General features: G+C 38.6%; 1 protein-coding gene across 1 annotated transcript; it reads left to right on the plus strand.

Annotated features, from left to right (window-relative positions):
• Nucleotides 1–208: 208 nt before the first annotated feature.
• On the plus strand, nucleotides 209–18,316 carry RAD54L (RAD54 like; the record flags this gene model as incomplete). Its single annotated transcript, XM_083357824.1, has 12 exons — nucleotides 209–434; nucleotides 1,145–1,269; nucleotides 3,783–3,933; nucleotides 4,984–5,110; nucleotides 6,886–6,960; nucleotides 11,189–11,319; nucleotides 13,532–13,642; nucleotides 13,744–13,867; nucleotides 14,163–14,241; nucleotides 15,159–15,338; nucleotides 16,250–16,413; nucleotides 17,135–18,316. 12 exons carry the CDS (start codon nucleotides 209–211, stop codon nucleotides 17,334–17,336), a joined length of 1,695 nt encoding a protein of 564 aa, XP_083213950.1. The 3' UTR covers nucleotides 17,337–18,316.
• Between the last annotated feature and the right edge of the window lie 60 nt (nucleotides 18,317–18,376).

Here is an 18,376-nt window from a genome sequence, read left to right on the forward strand (position 1 = left end):
TGAGTACGTGATTTCCACTGTGTGGAGTTGTTCATTGCTCCTGTAAATTGTTAGATATTCGGCTCTACAATTTAGTTAGATAACTCAGTATAATGTTTAATATTCTGCATACCTGTTTAAATTGAACTCAAGCACTTTCATACAGGGAGTGAAGTTCCTGTGGGAATGTGTTACGAGTCGTCGGATCCCCGGAAGTCATGGCTGCATCATGGCAGATGAGATGGGTCTAGGAAAGACCTTGCAATGTATCACTTTGATTTGGACACTTTTGCGCCAAAGTCCAGACTGTAAGCCTGAAATTGACAAGGCAATCGTGGTTGCGCCTTCCAGTCTGGTGAAAAACTGGTACAATGAAGTGGGTAAATGGCTTGGAGGAAGAATCCAGCCACTGGCTATTGATGGAGGCTCTAAACAGGATATAGACAACAAGCTAGGTATAAATGCTACACAATATTATTATTATTATTATATTATTTATATATATATATATATATATGCAGCTGTTGGAAAGCAAGGAGAGTGCTTTAACTGAAGTGTCGCTAAGTTCTAGACTAAACCATATAGTGATAGGATTTTTTTTTAGCACACTGTGCTGAGGATGACTGCCGTGGTTAAGTTAAATGGTTTAATTAGCAACTTTTGTAGTTATGAATTAGGAAACAGCAGAGACTGTAGAAAAAAGTATATCAGCTGATGCGCTCTTCAGGTTGATTTTAAAAATCCCATTGAAATAAATGAGACTTAAGTATGTTGCTATCCATGGGTTTATTCTGAGAATGGCAAAATCTGATCCTAAACCAAAGTAAGGAAGAGGCAGAGAGATAACAGTACATGATTAATTAAAGAAAGGTTGATAGGCAAGAGCTTCTGTCCTGACTCAGCAATAGTCTGTTGAGTTACTTTGAATAATTGAATGCTACACAGTGATTTTCAGATCCAAAGCAATACAAGAGTGGGGGAATACCAGAAAGTAGATTTATAGGAGAGCAGGGATGGAAAGTGTAAAAGCCTCATTTAAAGAAATTCTAATGCCTGCATGCAAGATTCCTTTCAATTACTTCCCTTTGTATTTATTAAATTATTTCTGCCTTTAAATAGCTTATTTATCTTTATTCCTTTGCCATTTTTATTTCTCCCCTAATAGTTGGATTCGTGAACCAGCGAGGCCGTAGAATCCCATCCCCCATCCTGATAATTTCCTATGAAACTTTCCGTCTCCACGCAGAAGCTCTCAAGAAAGGGAGCGTTGGGTTGGTCATATGTGACGAGGTAATGAGTTCCTTGGAACAGCCGTGTTTTAAAAAAAAAATAAATATCAGCAGCGAGAGAATGGGTTTTGCACTTGCAAGTTAACTGTTAAGACTTTTTTTCTCCAGAATCCCAATTCTAAGGCATACTTCAATTTTGTTTTTCTGAGAATCCAATTTTCTTGGCTACGTGTTACCACTGGTAAAATAAACCTTGACTGTTTTGTCTGGATCTGTCATAGCCTTTCTCCCAAGTAGCAGATATTCCTTTATTCCTTGACTGCAATCACCATCCTTGGGAACTTTTTAAGCATAGGAAGGTAACATTTATTTACTACTTCTTCTCCACTTATTTACATTGGATTCTCCCTGTTGATGTAAGCTTAGGGTGTGGTGCTGTGGGTTTGTTTTTTTTATCTGAACTTTTTTTTAAAAAAAAAAACCCGTTTCCATCCTTAGCATAGGTTTACGTTAATTCTTTCCCACTTCTGGTTGTCAAAGTGGTATCATCGGCACCTCTGAGCTTGTTGGTGTTTCTTCCAGTTTTAATTCCAATTTCTGTTTCTCCTAGTTAGCCATTTCTTAATTCTGCGTGTAACTTAAAATAACTAAGGTGACTAGTGGATTGGCAAACTGTGGCAGATAACTCCCTAGCCTGATGTGCAGGTAGTAAAAATATAAAACACAAGGGCAGAAAAGGCTGTCACCCTGAAAATCCCACCGCCTTCCTTATGAGAAAATTACACAAAGGAATAGATATAATGGATATGGGCAAAACTCATAGAGGCTCGGACTTCTAAGCAAAATCCAAACTGATCATCAAATCTTCAAATCAAAGCTTTACAGAATAGTTATCCCAGTGGAAGACTGATCTGCTCATCTAAGCCTCCTTCAGTGTTTTCTCCCACTATAATGAAATTGGGGCTCATTGGCAACCTTGATTGGTACAGTCTTCCATAGCCTTTCTGTATCTTTCGTTGACTTTTTTTTTTAAAAATCCCATTTATATCCCGCCCTTCTCCGAAGACTCGGGGCGGCTTACAATCTAAAGCACAAATCAATGCGCTTAGCAATTTGTCTCCCAAAACACAGACTTGTTCAATTAATTTGTGCTTCAGCCCGTTTTTCATTACCAGGAGGATAGCAGAAAGATAAAGCAGGTAGGCTTTGCTTAACCAGGTGAGTACAATCGGCTTGGCTGGAGGAACAGAAAGAAAAAAAATTAAAGAATTGTGTTGAGAATTAAATCCTGTTTGAAGAAAAGATCGATGCTGTTGGCAATACTACTATAAGGGGCTTCCCCCCCCCCCCTTTCTTCTAAAGTAGACTTCAGAACATGATTTCTCAGTTCCTGTCCAGGAAATTTTAAACTGTTTATATTGGGTTTTAAAAATGAAAGGTGAAATGAGGTAGTTATCACATTGCTGACTTTCTTCCTTGCTTAAATATAGAATAAATCTGATTCTATAATTTTGAAAGAAACGAACCATGACTATTAAATATATTCAGGACTAATGGATTCATTTAAACCAGCGTTTCCCAACCTTAGGAACTTGAAGATGCGTGGACTTCAACTCCCAGAATTCCCCAGCCAGCATAGCTGGCTGGGGAATTCTGGGAGTTGAAGTCCACGCATCTTCAAGTTCCTAAGGTTGGGAAACGCTGATTTAAACTAATGGTATCTGACTTAAACTGACCATTCTGTGGCTAAGATGGATAGGATCAGTGACAATTATTACTCCACGGATTTGAACCTGTGATCTTTTTGCCTGCCAAACATGTATATGTTTCAGAGCCTTGGTGGAGCAGTGGGCTAATGCCTCCTTAAGTAACACCAGCTGCCTGCAATTAGTGCAGGTTCGCATCCCACCAGGCTCAAGGTCGACTCAGCCTTCCATCCTTCCGAGGTAGGTAAAATGAGGACCCAGATTGTTGGGGGCAATTAAGCTGACTTTGTAATAATGCCGCTTGGGGTGTGTGTGTGAAAGCCCTAACAAGCAGGCATATACATAGAATGAAGGCTACTGCTAAGCTTGTAAGCCGCCCTGAGTCTTCGGAGAAGGGCGGGATATAAATGGAATTAAAATAAATAAAATAAAATAAATAAATATGTTTCGCATATTCACGGGAGATCAGAAGAAAAGAATTGTGCATTTTTTCTCACATCTGTGACCTGAGCAATAGTAGCATGAAGAGGATGTAATATATTTTAATATTGGTGATAGAAGAGTATTTATCTGTACAGTGAACTAGAAACCTTTTTAGCATCTTTTAAATGAGAACCACAATGGATTTAATTAATTAACCGTAGCAGCAGTATAATCAATAACCAATAAATCAATTTTAATTTAATCACATTACGAATGATACAGCTTGTTACTTTGAACTATGAACATTTGTGCATCTAATATATTTCCTGTTTTTTGCATTATTCAGCTGGAATAATTTCCTTGCTCTAACTGGCCTTTTAAAAAATACTTTTTTTTCTGTCCATGCTTGATGATCTTTTTTGTCTTCAATCTTTTTTTTTTCCAGGGGCACCGGCTGAAAAACTCAGATAACCAAACATACCAGGCTCTCAACAGCTTGAATACGCCACGCCGGGTACTCATCTCTGGCACTCCCATTCAAAATGATCTCCTTGAATATTTCAGTCTAGTACATTTTGTCAACTCAGGCATTCTAGGTGGGGACTTTTTAATAATATAATCATCTAAATTAAAGACCCTAACTTGGCAATCTCAGTTTAAATTAAATAGCTTTGGCTAGCCATAGAGAAAGAATGACAGTTTAAATATATATAATTTGCTTACATTTTGGGTTGAATGGCAGATAGCTAAGAGCTTGGGGAGTCTCATTCATTGGGCAGAAACCTCTGTTACATCATATATTTTCTCTGTACAAGAAGAGGAAACAATTCCCCCCAGCCTCCTCCCACACAGAGAAGCTGAATGGATAAGGATAAATCATGGAGATTTCACTCTCTGGTTAGTTCTGTATGGAATGCTTCCTTTCTCTGTGTAGGAGAATAGCAATAGCATTTAGGCTTATATATCTCTCCATAGTGCTTTACAGCACTCTCTAAGCAGTTTACAATATAAATATTATTTGCACATTCCCCCCAACAATCTGGGTCCTCATTTTACTGACCTCAGAAGGATGGAAGGCTGAGTCAACGTTCAGGATTGAACTCCAGGCTGTGGACAGAGTTTGCCTGCAATACCACAACTTTAACCACTGCACCATCAGGGCTCGTACGGATGTAACATGTAATCTTGTTTTGCCAGATACTGCATTAAAATGGCTGCTTTGGTTATCATAGTTCTTTTCTCAATGATGAAAGCACAGAGAGCTCGAAGCAAAGCTCTATCTGCATTACCTACACAGTGTTTCTATCTAAGTTGACAATGGAGGAGTTTTATTTGAGGGCTTGTGGGTTAATTAGCTGCCCTAGGTTGAGATTGCTCCATTATTGCTTCCCTGTCCCTGAATAACACATTCGGTAAAGTACATCACACTTTGAAATATATACTATAAGGTTTATTAGAGGTCAATAATTACGAAGGTGGTATCAACAATGGTTTTGATGTCAGAAGCGTTAGGTAATGAAAGTTCTCTCCGCTCTTCTTTTCAACTGAGGAATCCCGGGTTTCATGTAATAAGAAAATTGGGTGGGAATAAGGATGTTTTTAGGGCAGCAGATACTTAATTCTGAAATGTCTCTGTTTTTGTACAGGAACAGCCCAGGAGTTTAAAAAGCACTTTGAAATCCCCATTTTGAAAGGCAGGGATGCAGATGCAAGTGAGGCTGGAAGGCAAAAAGGAGAGGAGAGACTGAAAGAGCTGATCAGTATTGTTAACAGGTGAAGAGGAGCATCTTTTTTTCTCTATAAGAATACTTTCTTCTTTTCCCCCCCCTCTTAAGTTCTTATCCTCATTCTGTAAAAAGGTGAGATAATTGCTACCCTAGATTGTCTTCAAGGGACGCGGTGGCTCAGTGGGTTAGGATGCTGAGCTTGTCGATCAGAAGGTCGGCAGTTTGGCGGATTGAATCCCGAGTGCCACGTAACAGAGTGAGCGCCTGTTACTCGTCCCGGCTTCTGCCAACCTAGCAGTTCGAAAGCACGTAAAAATGCAAGTAAAAAAATAGGGACCACTACGGTGGGAAGGTAACAGCGTTCCGTGCGCCTCTGGTGTCTAGTCATGCCGGCCACATGACCACAGAGACGTCCTCGGACAAGCGCTGGCTCTTCGGCTTTGAAACGGAGATGAGCACCGACCCCTAGAGTCGGAAACGACTAGCACGCATGTGCGGGGGAACCTTTACGTTTTACCTTTAGATTGTCTTCAGCTTATTCAACCATTCTCTCTAAATCACCAGTATACAATTTTTCTGTATGTTTCATCTGAAAACTATAAGTACCAGTTCTGGGCTGTAAAAATACAGACAACCAGTAGATGATAGCCCAGAATTACAGCTTTCTGTATCATTCTGCCACCTAGAAGTCCCATTTTTGCAAGTCAGAATTGATAGCCCTAACTTTTTTTTTCTGTAATCATATGACACTACAGGTAATCCTTGACTTAGGACCACAAATGGGACCGGAATCTCGTTCATTAAGCAAAGCAGTCACGAACCAAGTTGTCATGTGGCTGCTTTGCTTAACAACCATAATCCCAGCACTACCGGTTGTGGCTGTTAAGTGGACAAAGCAAAAGGGCTGCCTGTTGGGAAGATTTCAGCTCCACATAGCAGTCTGTCACTCTCAAATGTTTCTACAGCCCATCAGTGGAATTCAGCTCCCATCCATGCCTAGGGGGCAAATATTTTGGCGGGCTATGGAAACAGTTGAAATCTCAAAGATTTCAGCTCCATTCCTGCAGCCTCCTTTGTGTATGGGGGGGGGAGGGAATCCTTTGTGGGGCTGCAGTAGAGCTGATTCTTGGGTGCTTGGCAAGCTGTAAATGCAAGCCAGTTGCTAACCACGCAAAATGATGGGTTCAGTACAATGTTTTATAATGGCCAGATGTGCTTTACTAGCTCTAAAGCGCTCTTTCCGAGGCCACTGTAACTTTGAATGGTTCTCACAGAACAGGCCGTAATTCGAGGACTACCTGTCCTGCTTTTAGTGTGTTGCTATCTTTACTTTCTCTTTTCAATATTTGGATCAAATCAGCAAGAAAGTTGATTCGATGGTGGCTAGTTAGCAAGATTCAGTCAAGGAAAGCATTTATTCTCCTGTGGAAATTCCATGCATTTACCAGAAAAGGAACCCTGAATGTATTGCTAAATATTCTAAATATTTAACTCTAATTTTAATTTATTTTAATTTTTAATTTTAATTTATTGTACAGAGGCCTTTAATTTTAATTTTATCTTAATTTCTGTATTTATTGTATGTTATTGTTAGCCGCCCTGAGTCCTTCGGGAGATAGGGCGGGATATAAGTCCCATTAATAAATAAATAAATAAATAAATAAATAAATAAATAAATAAATAAATAAATAAATAAATAAATATTCTGGATGAAGGTCTTCCTACTAGCATTAGGAAGAAATATTGTATTGGTGAAATCTAGTCAGGAGTTTAGGCCATGGTGTTAACAATATTAAGGTTATCTTTGTCTTTCCTTTCTAGATGTCTAATAAGGAGAACTTCAGATATTCTCTCCAAATACTTGCCAGTGAAAATTGAGCAGGTGGTGTGTTGCAGGTATAAATTTAAAGGGCAAGATGTATAGTAAGGAACAAGTTTCTTGCTTAATGTAAAAAGGGAAAGGGATTCATTAGTCTACTGAGGCTTTTGAATTTAAGCTGAATGTATAGCACAACCGTAGTACAGTTATTAAAAACTTTATGGTTGGTATTATATGTTACATTTAATGCTACTATGGCAAAACAGTCACTTTTGTTGTTGATAAGGTCTGGTTAATCTTTCAATAATTTCTACAGAATTAGCATAATCGAAGCTATCGTGAATATTATATTTAGAATTGTCAGAACTGAAATTAATGGACATTTTCTTGCATATGAAGCAAACTGAGCTACTGGGAAAAACTCTGCAAGAGGGTGGATGGGTAAGCAGTATGTCTTTCCCAGTGGTTAAGCAGACTGGCCACAAATCAGTTAAAAAACTACTACTTTAGACATGAAACATTCATTCCTTATCCACTTTGCTTGATTAAAGGACAATAATTAATATTCCTCTAGTTTCAAAGCACAATGGCACTTTTTCCAAAATGATCAGCATTAACAAATTAAAAACCACAACAAATCTTGCCTTTAATCCCCACATTCCTTTTCTGTCTACTTTAAGCAGTCAATGTGTTGCGTAGCTTTGAATCAAGTGTCTATCTGTGTTCCTCAACAGCAACTCCAGCTAATGTTGTTGTTGTTCTTTGCCTCTAGGATCTTCATCCTACTGGCTGTTGCCATATATACATATATTTACAATAACACAGAAATGCCTATGCATGTATTATCATAAGGAACCTGGTTTAAAGGAGTAGTAGGGACACACGTGGATGAAACGGCAATTTCAACAATTAAAACCTCTCCACAATTTAAGCAGATAAGCATGTTATTTATTTATCTTCAATTGTGTAGGCTACCCAACCCCAAATGACAGGTGTCTAAAAATTAAATCGCAATACATTAGATCTGTCTGTCTGTCTATCACATTTTACATTGCCCATCTCCCAATATCATCTCCAACAAAAAGATCTGTCCAAGCAACCTAACCAGAGACGTGGGGAGAAAAGCAGGTTTTTAAAAATTGCTTGAGGTGGACAAGGTGGAGGCCATATGGATCTTTGGGGAGAAGCTGTTACAAAGGGCAGATGAAATAAGAGAAAGGTGTTGTTTAACTAAGGGGATTCAAAGTAAGCCAATCCACTGAAGCAAACGGGATACCCAGAGACAGCCAGACTTTCAGGTAGCTAGGCCCTATGCCATATAGGGCTTTATAGATAATACCCAGCACCTTGAATTCAGAAGCCGGAAGCCAGCTGGCAACCTGTTGCATACAAATATTTGGTGAAGTAAGGCTCAAAAAAACGACAGTATACATAAATGTGGTGGGGAGATCTTTCTGTTTAGAGATTTAGATTTTTCTGCATTTACTTGTATATGGTCCCTGAATGATGGAGTGGGGATGTGGTAACTTTATGAACAATGAGACAAATGAAATATAGTTGGTTTGATCTGAACTTGTTCATGCTTAGAGCAGCTCTACTGAAACCAGAAGCCATTTCATTTAACTAACTTGTATCACTGACTTCACTGTGTTTTCTTGAAGTGTAAATTCAACTTAGGGCCGCAGTGTATTGCTTGCATAAGCACTCTTGGTACCCACAAGGCTTTCTGTCTCACATGAGCTTTTAATAAGATTAATTCAGAAAACCAATTAAGCAGGAAACGGACATGCTGCAAAGCACCATTTACCACCACCATTTGTTTGAAGGTGTGGCTCTCAACCCCGTAGGTGCCCTATATACATTCCATACACATAGAATTCCATTCCATATTCATAGAAAATAAAAATGGTGGGAGATTGCAACCTCATTTTTTTTCTTTAGAACTGTACCGTGTGCCCAGAAAAAAAGACATTGTTTGAGACTCCTTATGAGACATTCAAAATGAGTGCAGTTTTGAGAATATTTGATAAAAATCGATTTCATTTCATTTCATTAATTTCATTAGGGTTCTAAAACTGAGCAAATAGGTTTCTTGAAGGCTTATGAAATTACTTGATTTCCAACCAAAAATAGAATTCATTTCATTTCATTAATTTCATTAGGGTTCTAAAACTGAGCAAATAGGTTTCCTGATTTCCAACCAGAAACAGAATTCATTTCATTTCATTAATTTCATTAAGGTTCTAAAACTGAGCAAATAGGTTTCCTGATTTCCAACCAAAAACAGAATTCATTTCATTTCATTAATTTCATTAAGGTTCTAAAACTGAACAAATAGGTTTCTTGAAGGCTTATGAAATTACCTGATTTCCAACCAAAAATAGAATTCATTTTATTTCATTAATTTCATTAGGGTTCTAAAACTGAGCAAATAGGTTTCTTGAAGGCTTATGAAATTACTTGATTTCCAACCAAAAACAGAATTCATTTCATTTCATTAATTTCATTGCTCGCTCTGGTGAATGATCTCTGGAGGGCTCGGGACAGGGGATATTCCTCTGTCCTAATCCTATTAGACCTCTCAGCGGCTTTCGATACCATTGACCATGGTATCCTACTGCGGCGTCTCAGAGGATTGGGAGTGGGAGGCACGGTTCTTCAGTGGTTCTCCTATTTCCTGGGACGTTCGCAGTCGGTGTTGGCAGGGGGGCAGAGGTCGACCTCGAGGCCTCTCGTTTGTGGAGTTCCTCAGGGGTCGGTCCTCTCGCCTCTCCTGTTCAACATCTACATGAAACCGCTGGGTGAGATCATTCGTGGTTTTGGAGTTGGGTATCATCAGTATGCTGATGATACCCAGCTTTTTATTTCGACCCCAAACCACCCCAGTGATGCCCTCGATGTGATGTCCCGTTGCCTGGAGGCGGTTCGGGTCTGGATGGGGAGGAACAGGCTTCGACTCAACCCTGACAAGACTGAGTGGCTGTGCATACCGGCATCTCGGGATATTCAGAATATTCCATCCCTTTCTATGGGGGGTGAGTTATTACCCCCCGTAGATAGGGCTCGCAACTTGGGAGTCCTCCTATATTCACAGCTTTCTTTAGAAGATCATATGGTAACTGTGACTAGGGGGGCCTTCACCCAGGTTCGCCTGGTGCACCAGTTGCGGCCCTATCTAGACCGGGATGCCTTGCATACGGTCACTCATGCGCTCGTGACCTCTCATTTAGACTACTGCAACACTCTCTACATGGGGCTGCCCTTGAGGACCACTCGGAGGCTCCAACTGGTGCAGAATGCAGCCGTGAGAGTTGTGTTGGGAGTCTCCCGATACTCCCATGTTACACCTTTGCTCCGTCAGCTGCATTGGCTTCCAGTTGTCTTCCGGGTGAGATTCAAGGTGCTGGTAATGACCTTTAAAGCCCTACATGGCATGGGTCTGGAGTACCTTAGGGAGCACCTGCTGCCGGCAACAACTTCCCTCCGCCCAGTGCGCTCCCACAGGGAGGGCTTCCTCAGGGTGCCACCGGTCAGAAAATGTCGTCTGGTGGCCCCCAGGGGGAGGTCCTTCTCTGTGGGTGCACCGGATTTGTGGAACCGTTTACCGGTTGAGCTCCGGATGGCGCCCGACCTTCGCTCCTTCCGACAGGATCTAAAGACCTACTTGTTTAAACAAGCCGGCCTGGCCTGATGGGTTTGGGTTTTATTATTGTTCTAACGTATTTTAACTTATTGTTGTAAGTTATTGGGCACTTTGTTTAATCTTTTCTTAACTTTTCTATCTTTGTATTTTAGTATTTATTGCCCTGTTCACCGCCCTGAGTCCTTCGGGAGAAGGGCGGTATACAAATAAAATAATAATAATAATAATAATAATAATAATAATAATAATAATAATAATAATAATAATTATTATTATTATTATTATTATTATTGTTGTTGTTGTTGTTGTTGTTGTTGTTGTTCTAAAACTGAGCAAATAGGTTTCTTGAAGGCTTATGAAATTACCTGATTTCCAACCAAAGCCAATTGAGCGCTAGGTTTCCTCTCCTTTCCCTACTGAGTTTCAAGTACTATTTGGGTATCAAATACTAGCAAATACTTTTAGTATTTAGATTTGGGTAGCAAAAAAAAAAGGCTGATGGGTTCACAGCTGGGTTAATCATCATTCCCTTGAAGCTAAATCATATTATTGTAGATATGACATGACTTACCTTTAGAATGATCTAAAGTTCAGTGGTCATAAAATCAGTAATTTCTTCTTCTTTTCTCTCTCTCTCTCCCTCTCTCTCTCTTCCGCTCCAGGCTGACTCCCCTTCAAGCAGAGTTATACAAATACTTTCTGATGCAAGCAAAGCCTGCAGAAGATCTGAAAGAGGGGAAGATGAATGTTTCTTCTCTCTCTTCAATCACATCTCTGAAGAAGCTCTGTAATCGTGAGTAATTCTGACAATTAAGTCTATGTATATTTATGCAACATCCTATTCTCATCTCGTGCCCATATTCCTGGAATATGACAAAATTAGTAACAAGAAAACTATCTGTCCTTGAAGGCTTCGGAATATGAATCTGAATAATTTGTGCTTGAATAATGAGCAGGAAGGTGTGTATTAATAGTGTCTTTAGTGCTAGGGCACATTCTTTACAGCACTGGCTGTGCACAGAAATTGTTCCAAGCTATATTTCTCGTCTCTAAAATTTTCCAGGATCATAATTCTGGGTCTTTGATTTTGCTCTTATGTACATAACATTTGGATATGAAATTTCCATGTAAGCAAATTACAGTATATTCTTGAAACTGGTTGATTGGGTTCTTGATATTTTCTGAGGTTTGTCTGTTTTCCTGCAGACCAACAAAATCCCTTCAAAAGTTCTTAAGCAAGTTTAAACATCCAGGTACCAAAGAAGAAAAAAACAGGACTCATCTACAATATAGACTAGCGTATGGACTGCAACAGCTAAAATGTAAGACAGACAGGCAGAATGCAAACATCATTTTGAACAGAGTAGAACAACAGAGCTGGAAGGGACCTTGGAGATCTTCTGGCCGTGAGAAGACATTGATGAACATCCTTTAATCTCCACAAATAGATAAATTGAATCACAATTTCAACTGGGAAATTGTTAATGTTTTAGAATGAATCAAATCTAAAAATCTATGGAAGTTTGGCTGAGGCAAATCAAGCCTGGACTGACTACGGTTTTAATTAGCTTTTTGCTGGTTTTAAAATTGTCATATAATTATTGTATTTATTGTTTAATTCTTTTTTAAATTTTCTATTTTATGTTTTTTTTTTTAATTTTTATTGTTGTGCGCCGCCCTGAGTCCTTAGGGAGAAGGGCGGCATATAAATTTAATAAAATAAAATAAATAAATAAAGCAACAGTAGACCTATAGATAAACCTCATCTACATATCACTTAAAAGATACAACCCAAAATCAAGGAAGGAAACAAACAACCCAAGATGTATCTTCCCTAGTAGTCACAGAAAACAGCTCCAGGCAAATAATATCCTAATCAAATAATCACCCAGGAGGAAGCCAAATTCCCACCAAGATTAGTAGGGCAAGCTAGTATATATAAACAGCTAGCAAACCAAACGTCTGCAAGAAAACAAATTCAGCAAACAACAAGAACCCAACAGTTCAACCCTGAGCTATATAACTTCTTTATTACTGAAGTCTCTTTATCCTTGAAATAATTTTTTGGAGTCCAAAATTAAACATATATAGTAGAAGGCAACAAAAGTGGTGTTACTGGGTTAAAAATAGCTACTGTAGAGTAAGGAATGTGCTGCTTTGCAGCTCTAGTAACCTATATTCCAGCTGCCATTTTATTGAGCCTAAATTTCTATTTTGAAATTAATCGGCATTATGGGTAATCTGTGTCCGAGGTCATCATTCACCAGCCTTCATTTGTTGCATAATCTGCTCGTGCATTAAAAACCTGAGTCAAATATGCCTCTTCTTTTTTTTTAATGAGATCCGGATAGTTTGGAGTTACGGCAGAAATCAAAGCGTTAGAGGTCATTAGAGGAAGGCTGTTATAGATCTATAACTGGTAATCTTTGGACAACAACAGCCAGTGTGGAATTATTTATTTTAATTCCATTTATATCCCGCCCTTCTCCGAAGACTCAGGGTGGCTTACAAGCTTAGCAGTAGCCTTCATTCTATGTATATGCCTGCTTGTTAGGGCTTTCACACACACCCCAAGCGGCATTATTACAAAGTCAGCTTAATTGCCCCCAACAATCTGGGTCCTCATTTTACCTACCTCGGAAGGATGGAAGGCTGAGTCAACCTTGAGCCTGGTGGGATGCGAACCTGCACTAATTGCAGGCAGCTGGTGTTACTTAAGGAGGCATTAGCCCACTGCTCCACCAAGGCTCTGAATTGGTCACAGCATTGAATCTAGATAAGTAAAAAAAAATTACTCAACCTCTCTCAAAGAGTTTTTTTATTTAGTACTGTATGTTAACCTATTCATTGTGAGTTGCAGCTCTGGCTGTATCTGTTAAGAAAAGGAATAGTATTGTGTGGAGGTTCCCCATTGTTTTATGGCTCACTTAAAACAACTCTCTCTGATTAAACAGAGTACTTGGCAGCCACACATCCTATGCAGTGACTCTTGAATTCTTCTGCAGACCCTGCCTTGATTTATGAAAAGTGCGTAGAAGAGGAAGAAGGGTTTGCGGGAGCTGTGCAGTTGTTTCCATCTGGCTATAGTGTTAAGTCTCTAGAGCCTCAGCTCTCAGGTAAATATCACTTGCAAGAACAATCTGTGCTCCGCCTGGACAAGTAGGTGTTTTCTCAGCCCTATCGAAAATATGCACGCACTCATTTTGTTTCCTTCCAGGAAAGATGCTGGTTTTGGACTACATTCTGGCAGTTACTAGAAGCACCAGTAATGATAAAGTAGTCTTGGTGTCCAATTACACACAGACCCTCGACCTTTTTGAGAAACTCTGCAGAAATAGGAGGTATGATGGCCGAGTTCAACTTATATATGGGCGAATGAAAATTATCAGAGCGAGAGAATCTTTTTCCTGATATGGGGGGGCGGGGGACGTCATTTTTATTTAAATATTTTTATATATATATATTTTAATTCCATTTATATCCCACCCTTCTCCGAAGACTCAGGGCGGTTTACAAGCTTAGCAGTAGCCTTCATTCTATGTATATGCCTGCTTATTAGGGCTTTCACACACACACCCCCAAGCGGCATTATTACAAAGTCAGCTTATTGCCCCCAACAATCTGTTTTTGTATCAGGTATTTGTACGTCCGTCTGGATGGCACCATGTCCATTAAAAAGAGAGCAAAGATAGTGGAACGTTTCAACGATCTTTCTGTAAGTGAAGTTTCTGATCTGGAGATTTTTAGTACAAAAGCCCCTGTCCTTATATAATGACAATTTTAACTGAAAGTGCTATTCTTCAGGGGATGTGACTATAAAGCAGTATTATGTTAATAGGAAGTTTGTTTCAATGTGCTTTGCAAAAAGCCATAACTCCTGCGTAAAAGGGTGCGTGCTTCAGTTATTAGTCGTAATAGCAGTAACAGAAATTCTGTTGGTAAGGTTGGACTCTAGGAATCAGATGAGATCGTTGTTTTTGTAGTGGCCTCCCTACTATGTGGTGGCTTTACAAAACAATCAGCAGACACAAGCAAATTATTCTATCAAGACTTATTCCCAGGGCCTGGAGTCTAGATAGCAAAGAACAGACTCGTTTAACCCAAGGGAGGCTGACTGTGGGTTTTAGGGTGACCCAAATCTGGCGATCTTCCCCCTTTAGTTACAGATATATTTGTACTAGTTGATGTGTAGTTTGTGGACATTCTTGGATTTTTGGCTCCTGCTTAAAGAGCAGGTAGCAACCATAATTAATTGCATAGATTGTGTGTGTGTGTGTGTGTGTGTGTGTACACACACACAAACACACACACACACAAAAGTAATCATTTTGTCCTTAATAAACTGAAATTTACAAAGACACAAAACAGCCTCAAATGTGAAAGCTTGCTCATTTGGAGATGAGCCATGAGGGGGCAGAAAATGACTGCAGTTTGCATCTCTGATTTAGACTGAGAAGAAGTGACATTTCATCCAGCCCATTACCCTCGGTGTGAAACTTCTGTATCCCCTTAATTTTGCTCTAAGATCAACATAAGGCAATTAATTTTGAGGTTTGCTTTTCCACAGATAATGTATTTAGCTGTCACCTATGCTTGATAATTTGGTGTTTCCCCCCCCCCCTGATTTCATAGAGTCCTGAATTCATTTTCATGCTGAGTAGCAAAGCTGGGGGATGTGGCTTAAATCTAATTGGAGCAAACAGACTTGTGATGTTTGATCCTGATTGGAATCCAGCCAATGATGAACAAGCCATGGCCCGAGTGTGGAGAGATGGCCAAAAGAAGACATGCTATATCTATCGATTACTTTCAGTAAGATTGATTTATGTAACTCACTGTTCACATTAATATATTAGAGCATGCAACATGAAGCATTGAGTCTTTTGCAGGGAAGAAACAAGTTTGTAGCAGGTGTATTATTATTTATTTTTTTATTATTAATCAAATTTATTTACCACCCAATTCACTATAGCATCTAAAATGCTATTGTGCTAGAGTTGCTTATCTTGTAAGGTAACACGTCCAAAAGAAGATACCGTAGGTGAATTATATAAGCATTCTTGAATCTTACCAAATAGAACCCTTTACTTATTCAGAAAGAAATTGCTAGTGCTTCAGACTAGTAGCTTGAGATAGGAGAGATAGCTTATCCTTCAGTTCACCAGAAACATGACATTTTCTCTATTTTTCATCTAGGAGTCTGATTTTATCTTTGAAATGTTTCTATAATAAGAGATGTACAGCGTCTTGCCTTTTGCCAAGACCTTATCTAAAAACAGCTGCTGCAGCCTTCCCCAAATTAGGGTTGGCATTGCAACTTTCAGAATTCTTTGCACATGTAGTCCAAACTTGTAAGGCTACAATATGCATCTAAAACAATAACACCATCTCAGCCTGAAGTAATAATGCTAGTGCCTACCTTTGGGTAACAAGCAGGATTGTACTTACAAACTATTTTTCTTTAAATGATAAAAGATCTGATTTCTGGGCAGACAAAGACAAGATTTAAATAAAGTTTTAAATAAAAGTTAACTCTTATGAGTTAACTAAGGTTTTGTGGTGTTTGTGCTTGGAAAGATGGGAATTGTTAATGTCAACTTTGACTGACAGCTTCTGCTCAAGCTAACTAGTTTGTTAAAATCACGTTAAGGAATGTGTAGTGACTTTAAGAGTCAAAGAGGTCTCACAACAACTTGTCACCAGATGTATTTTTTACTTTGCAGACAGGGACAATTGAAGAAAAGATCTTCCAGAGGCAGACACACAAGAAGGCACTTAGCAGCTGTGTAGTAGATGAAGAACAGGATGTGGAAAGACACTTCTCTCTAGGGGAACTCAAAGAGCTGTTCACACTTAATGAGACCACTACAAGTGATACCCACGACAAGTAGGTCCCAGAAGGGCTTGATAACTAATGTATAGGCAAAGATTTGGGGACATAGATGGAAATGTTGTTGTTGTTTTAAAAAAACCAAAACAAAGAAGATTAAGGTAAGCTGTATACAGATATTGAATCTGAATCTGAACATTAGTGATAAGAGATTTTTGACAGACAGCCAGTGTTGCAGTTAGCATAAATATAGAAACCCACATTTGTAAAACCCAGTATTTGAATTTTTTATCTTAAGTTTTGTAATGTACAGCTCTGACAGACTAGGCCTTGGAAATTTTAAGTCTGCATGAGTAGGTGAATAGGTCGGTTGGGATAATACTCGTGTACCAATCAGCTGTACAAATTTAAAGGTTAGAAAAATGTAATGTACTCTGAACCATCTTAAAACAGTGTTTGATGGTCTACTATTTTACGCAGTATTTTACATACACAGTAAAGGTTTGTAATTAGTGGATTTTCGCTAATTGAGAATATTGATTTTGTGGGTGTCATAGATAAATTCCCCCCTCCCCCATTGCTGGCTTTTGAAAGAGGATCATTCTGTGTTCACAGCACCTAAAGCCATTGCTATGAGAAGCATTTGAATCAAATAATCCTAATTTATATTGTTCCTAGCATGGGAAATCTGCCAGACACCAAGTCCTGTAGCTGAAATGCAATAGCATGAAGTCATGGATTGCAACTGTGGTGAATACAAATGCACTTTTTATTACAGGATCAAATGTCGTCGCTGTGTGAATGGCCATCAAGTCAGACCTCCTCCAGAGGGATCTGACTGCACTTCTGATTTATCTCAGTGGCATCACTGTGCTGAGAAACGTGGCCTCAAGGACACTGTCCTCAAGACTGCCTGGGAGGGTGCGGTCACTTTCACTTTCTATCATCAGTCACATGAAGAACAACGAGGGATACCATGACCATTGGCTCAATCTTCTGGAATTTAAGCTCTTTCTTTAAAAAAATGATTTCTTAAAAAATACCTGTTAACAACATTAAGATTGGATGTTTTTTCATCTCAATCTGTATAAAGTATTGCAGACTATCTTCACAAATACTTTGCTAAAGTATTTGGTTACAAGCAACCATCGTAAATATTCTTTTTCTGAAAAAGTATGTTTGAGCTTTTACTGTCAATCTGCTAAATGTGTACAGAATATTCTAGTAGCAGAGATACTAAAGTTGGACTAATCTTTCACCTCTAGAATGCCTTGGTATCATGAAGTCTACATAAGTCAGATGGACTATTTAATCCCAAACAGTTAGCAAATCCCATTTTCAGAGAAAAAGCTTGAAGTTGATTTGCTATCACACATCATTATGACATCATTTTTAAAATTTGCTCGAGTGGATTAATATTACAACATTTAGTTTTAAACCTATTACAGGAACAATTTTTAGATCAGGATCATCTTCACTTATAAAATCAAAAATTGGTATCTGCTTTTACAACAAATCAATAAGGAAAAGGGGAAAGGATACTGTTCCAATTGGGTATATATATCACAAGAAGCAATCAGTTATTTCATATGTCAGTATGCATGTGAGATGAAAGTAACAAACAATGTATATGTGTTTATAAAATTGTTTTTTCTCTAATATAGTAATTTCTGGTACACTAAAATCTTTACCAAAACAGAAAAGCATTTGCTTTATTTAACTATTTTCATATATTGAGAAAGACAAATGTTTGTGAAATCTTTGTATAGGAAGACTAATGATCAAGAAAAGAATCCTAAAGGATTGTGTTTATGTTACAACAGGTCCTCTGAATTACTGGGGTTATACTGAAAAATTAAAAATCAATAAGAGGAGTTGCTTGAAATGCTAGTGTTGTTAACTTGATTCAACATAATAGCTAACCTCATACTTTACTGATTTTTAAAAGTTATTTTGGAAATGAGACATTTCCACTAACATTTACTGTACCCTTCAGAGGAATCTGAACACAAAACAATAC

The sequence above is a fragment of the Vipera ursinii genome (genome assembly GCF_947247035.1).
Source record: "Vipera ursinii genome assembly, chromosome: 3".
Taxonomy (NCBI): domain Eukaryota; kingdom Metazoa; phylum Chordata; class Lepidosauria; order Squamata; family Viperidae; genus Vipera; species Vipera ursinii.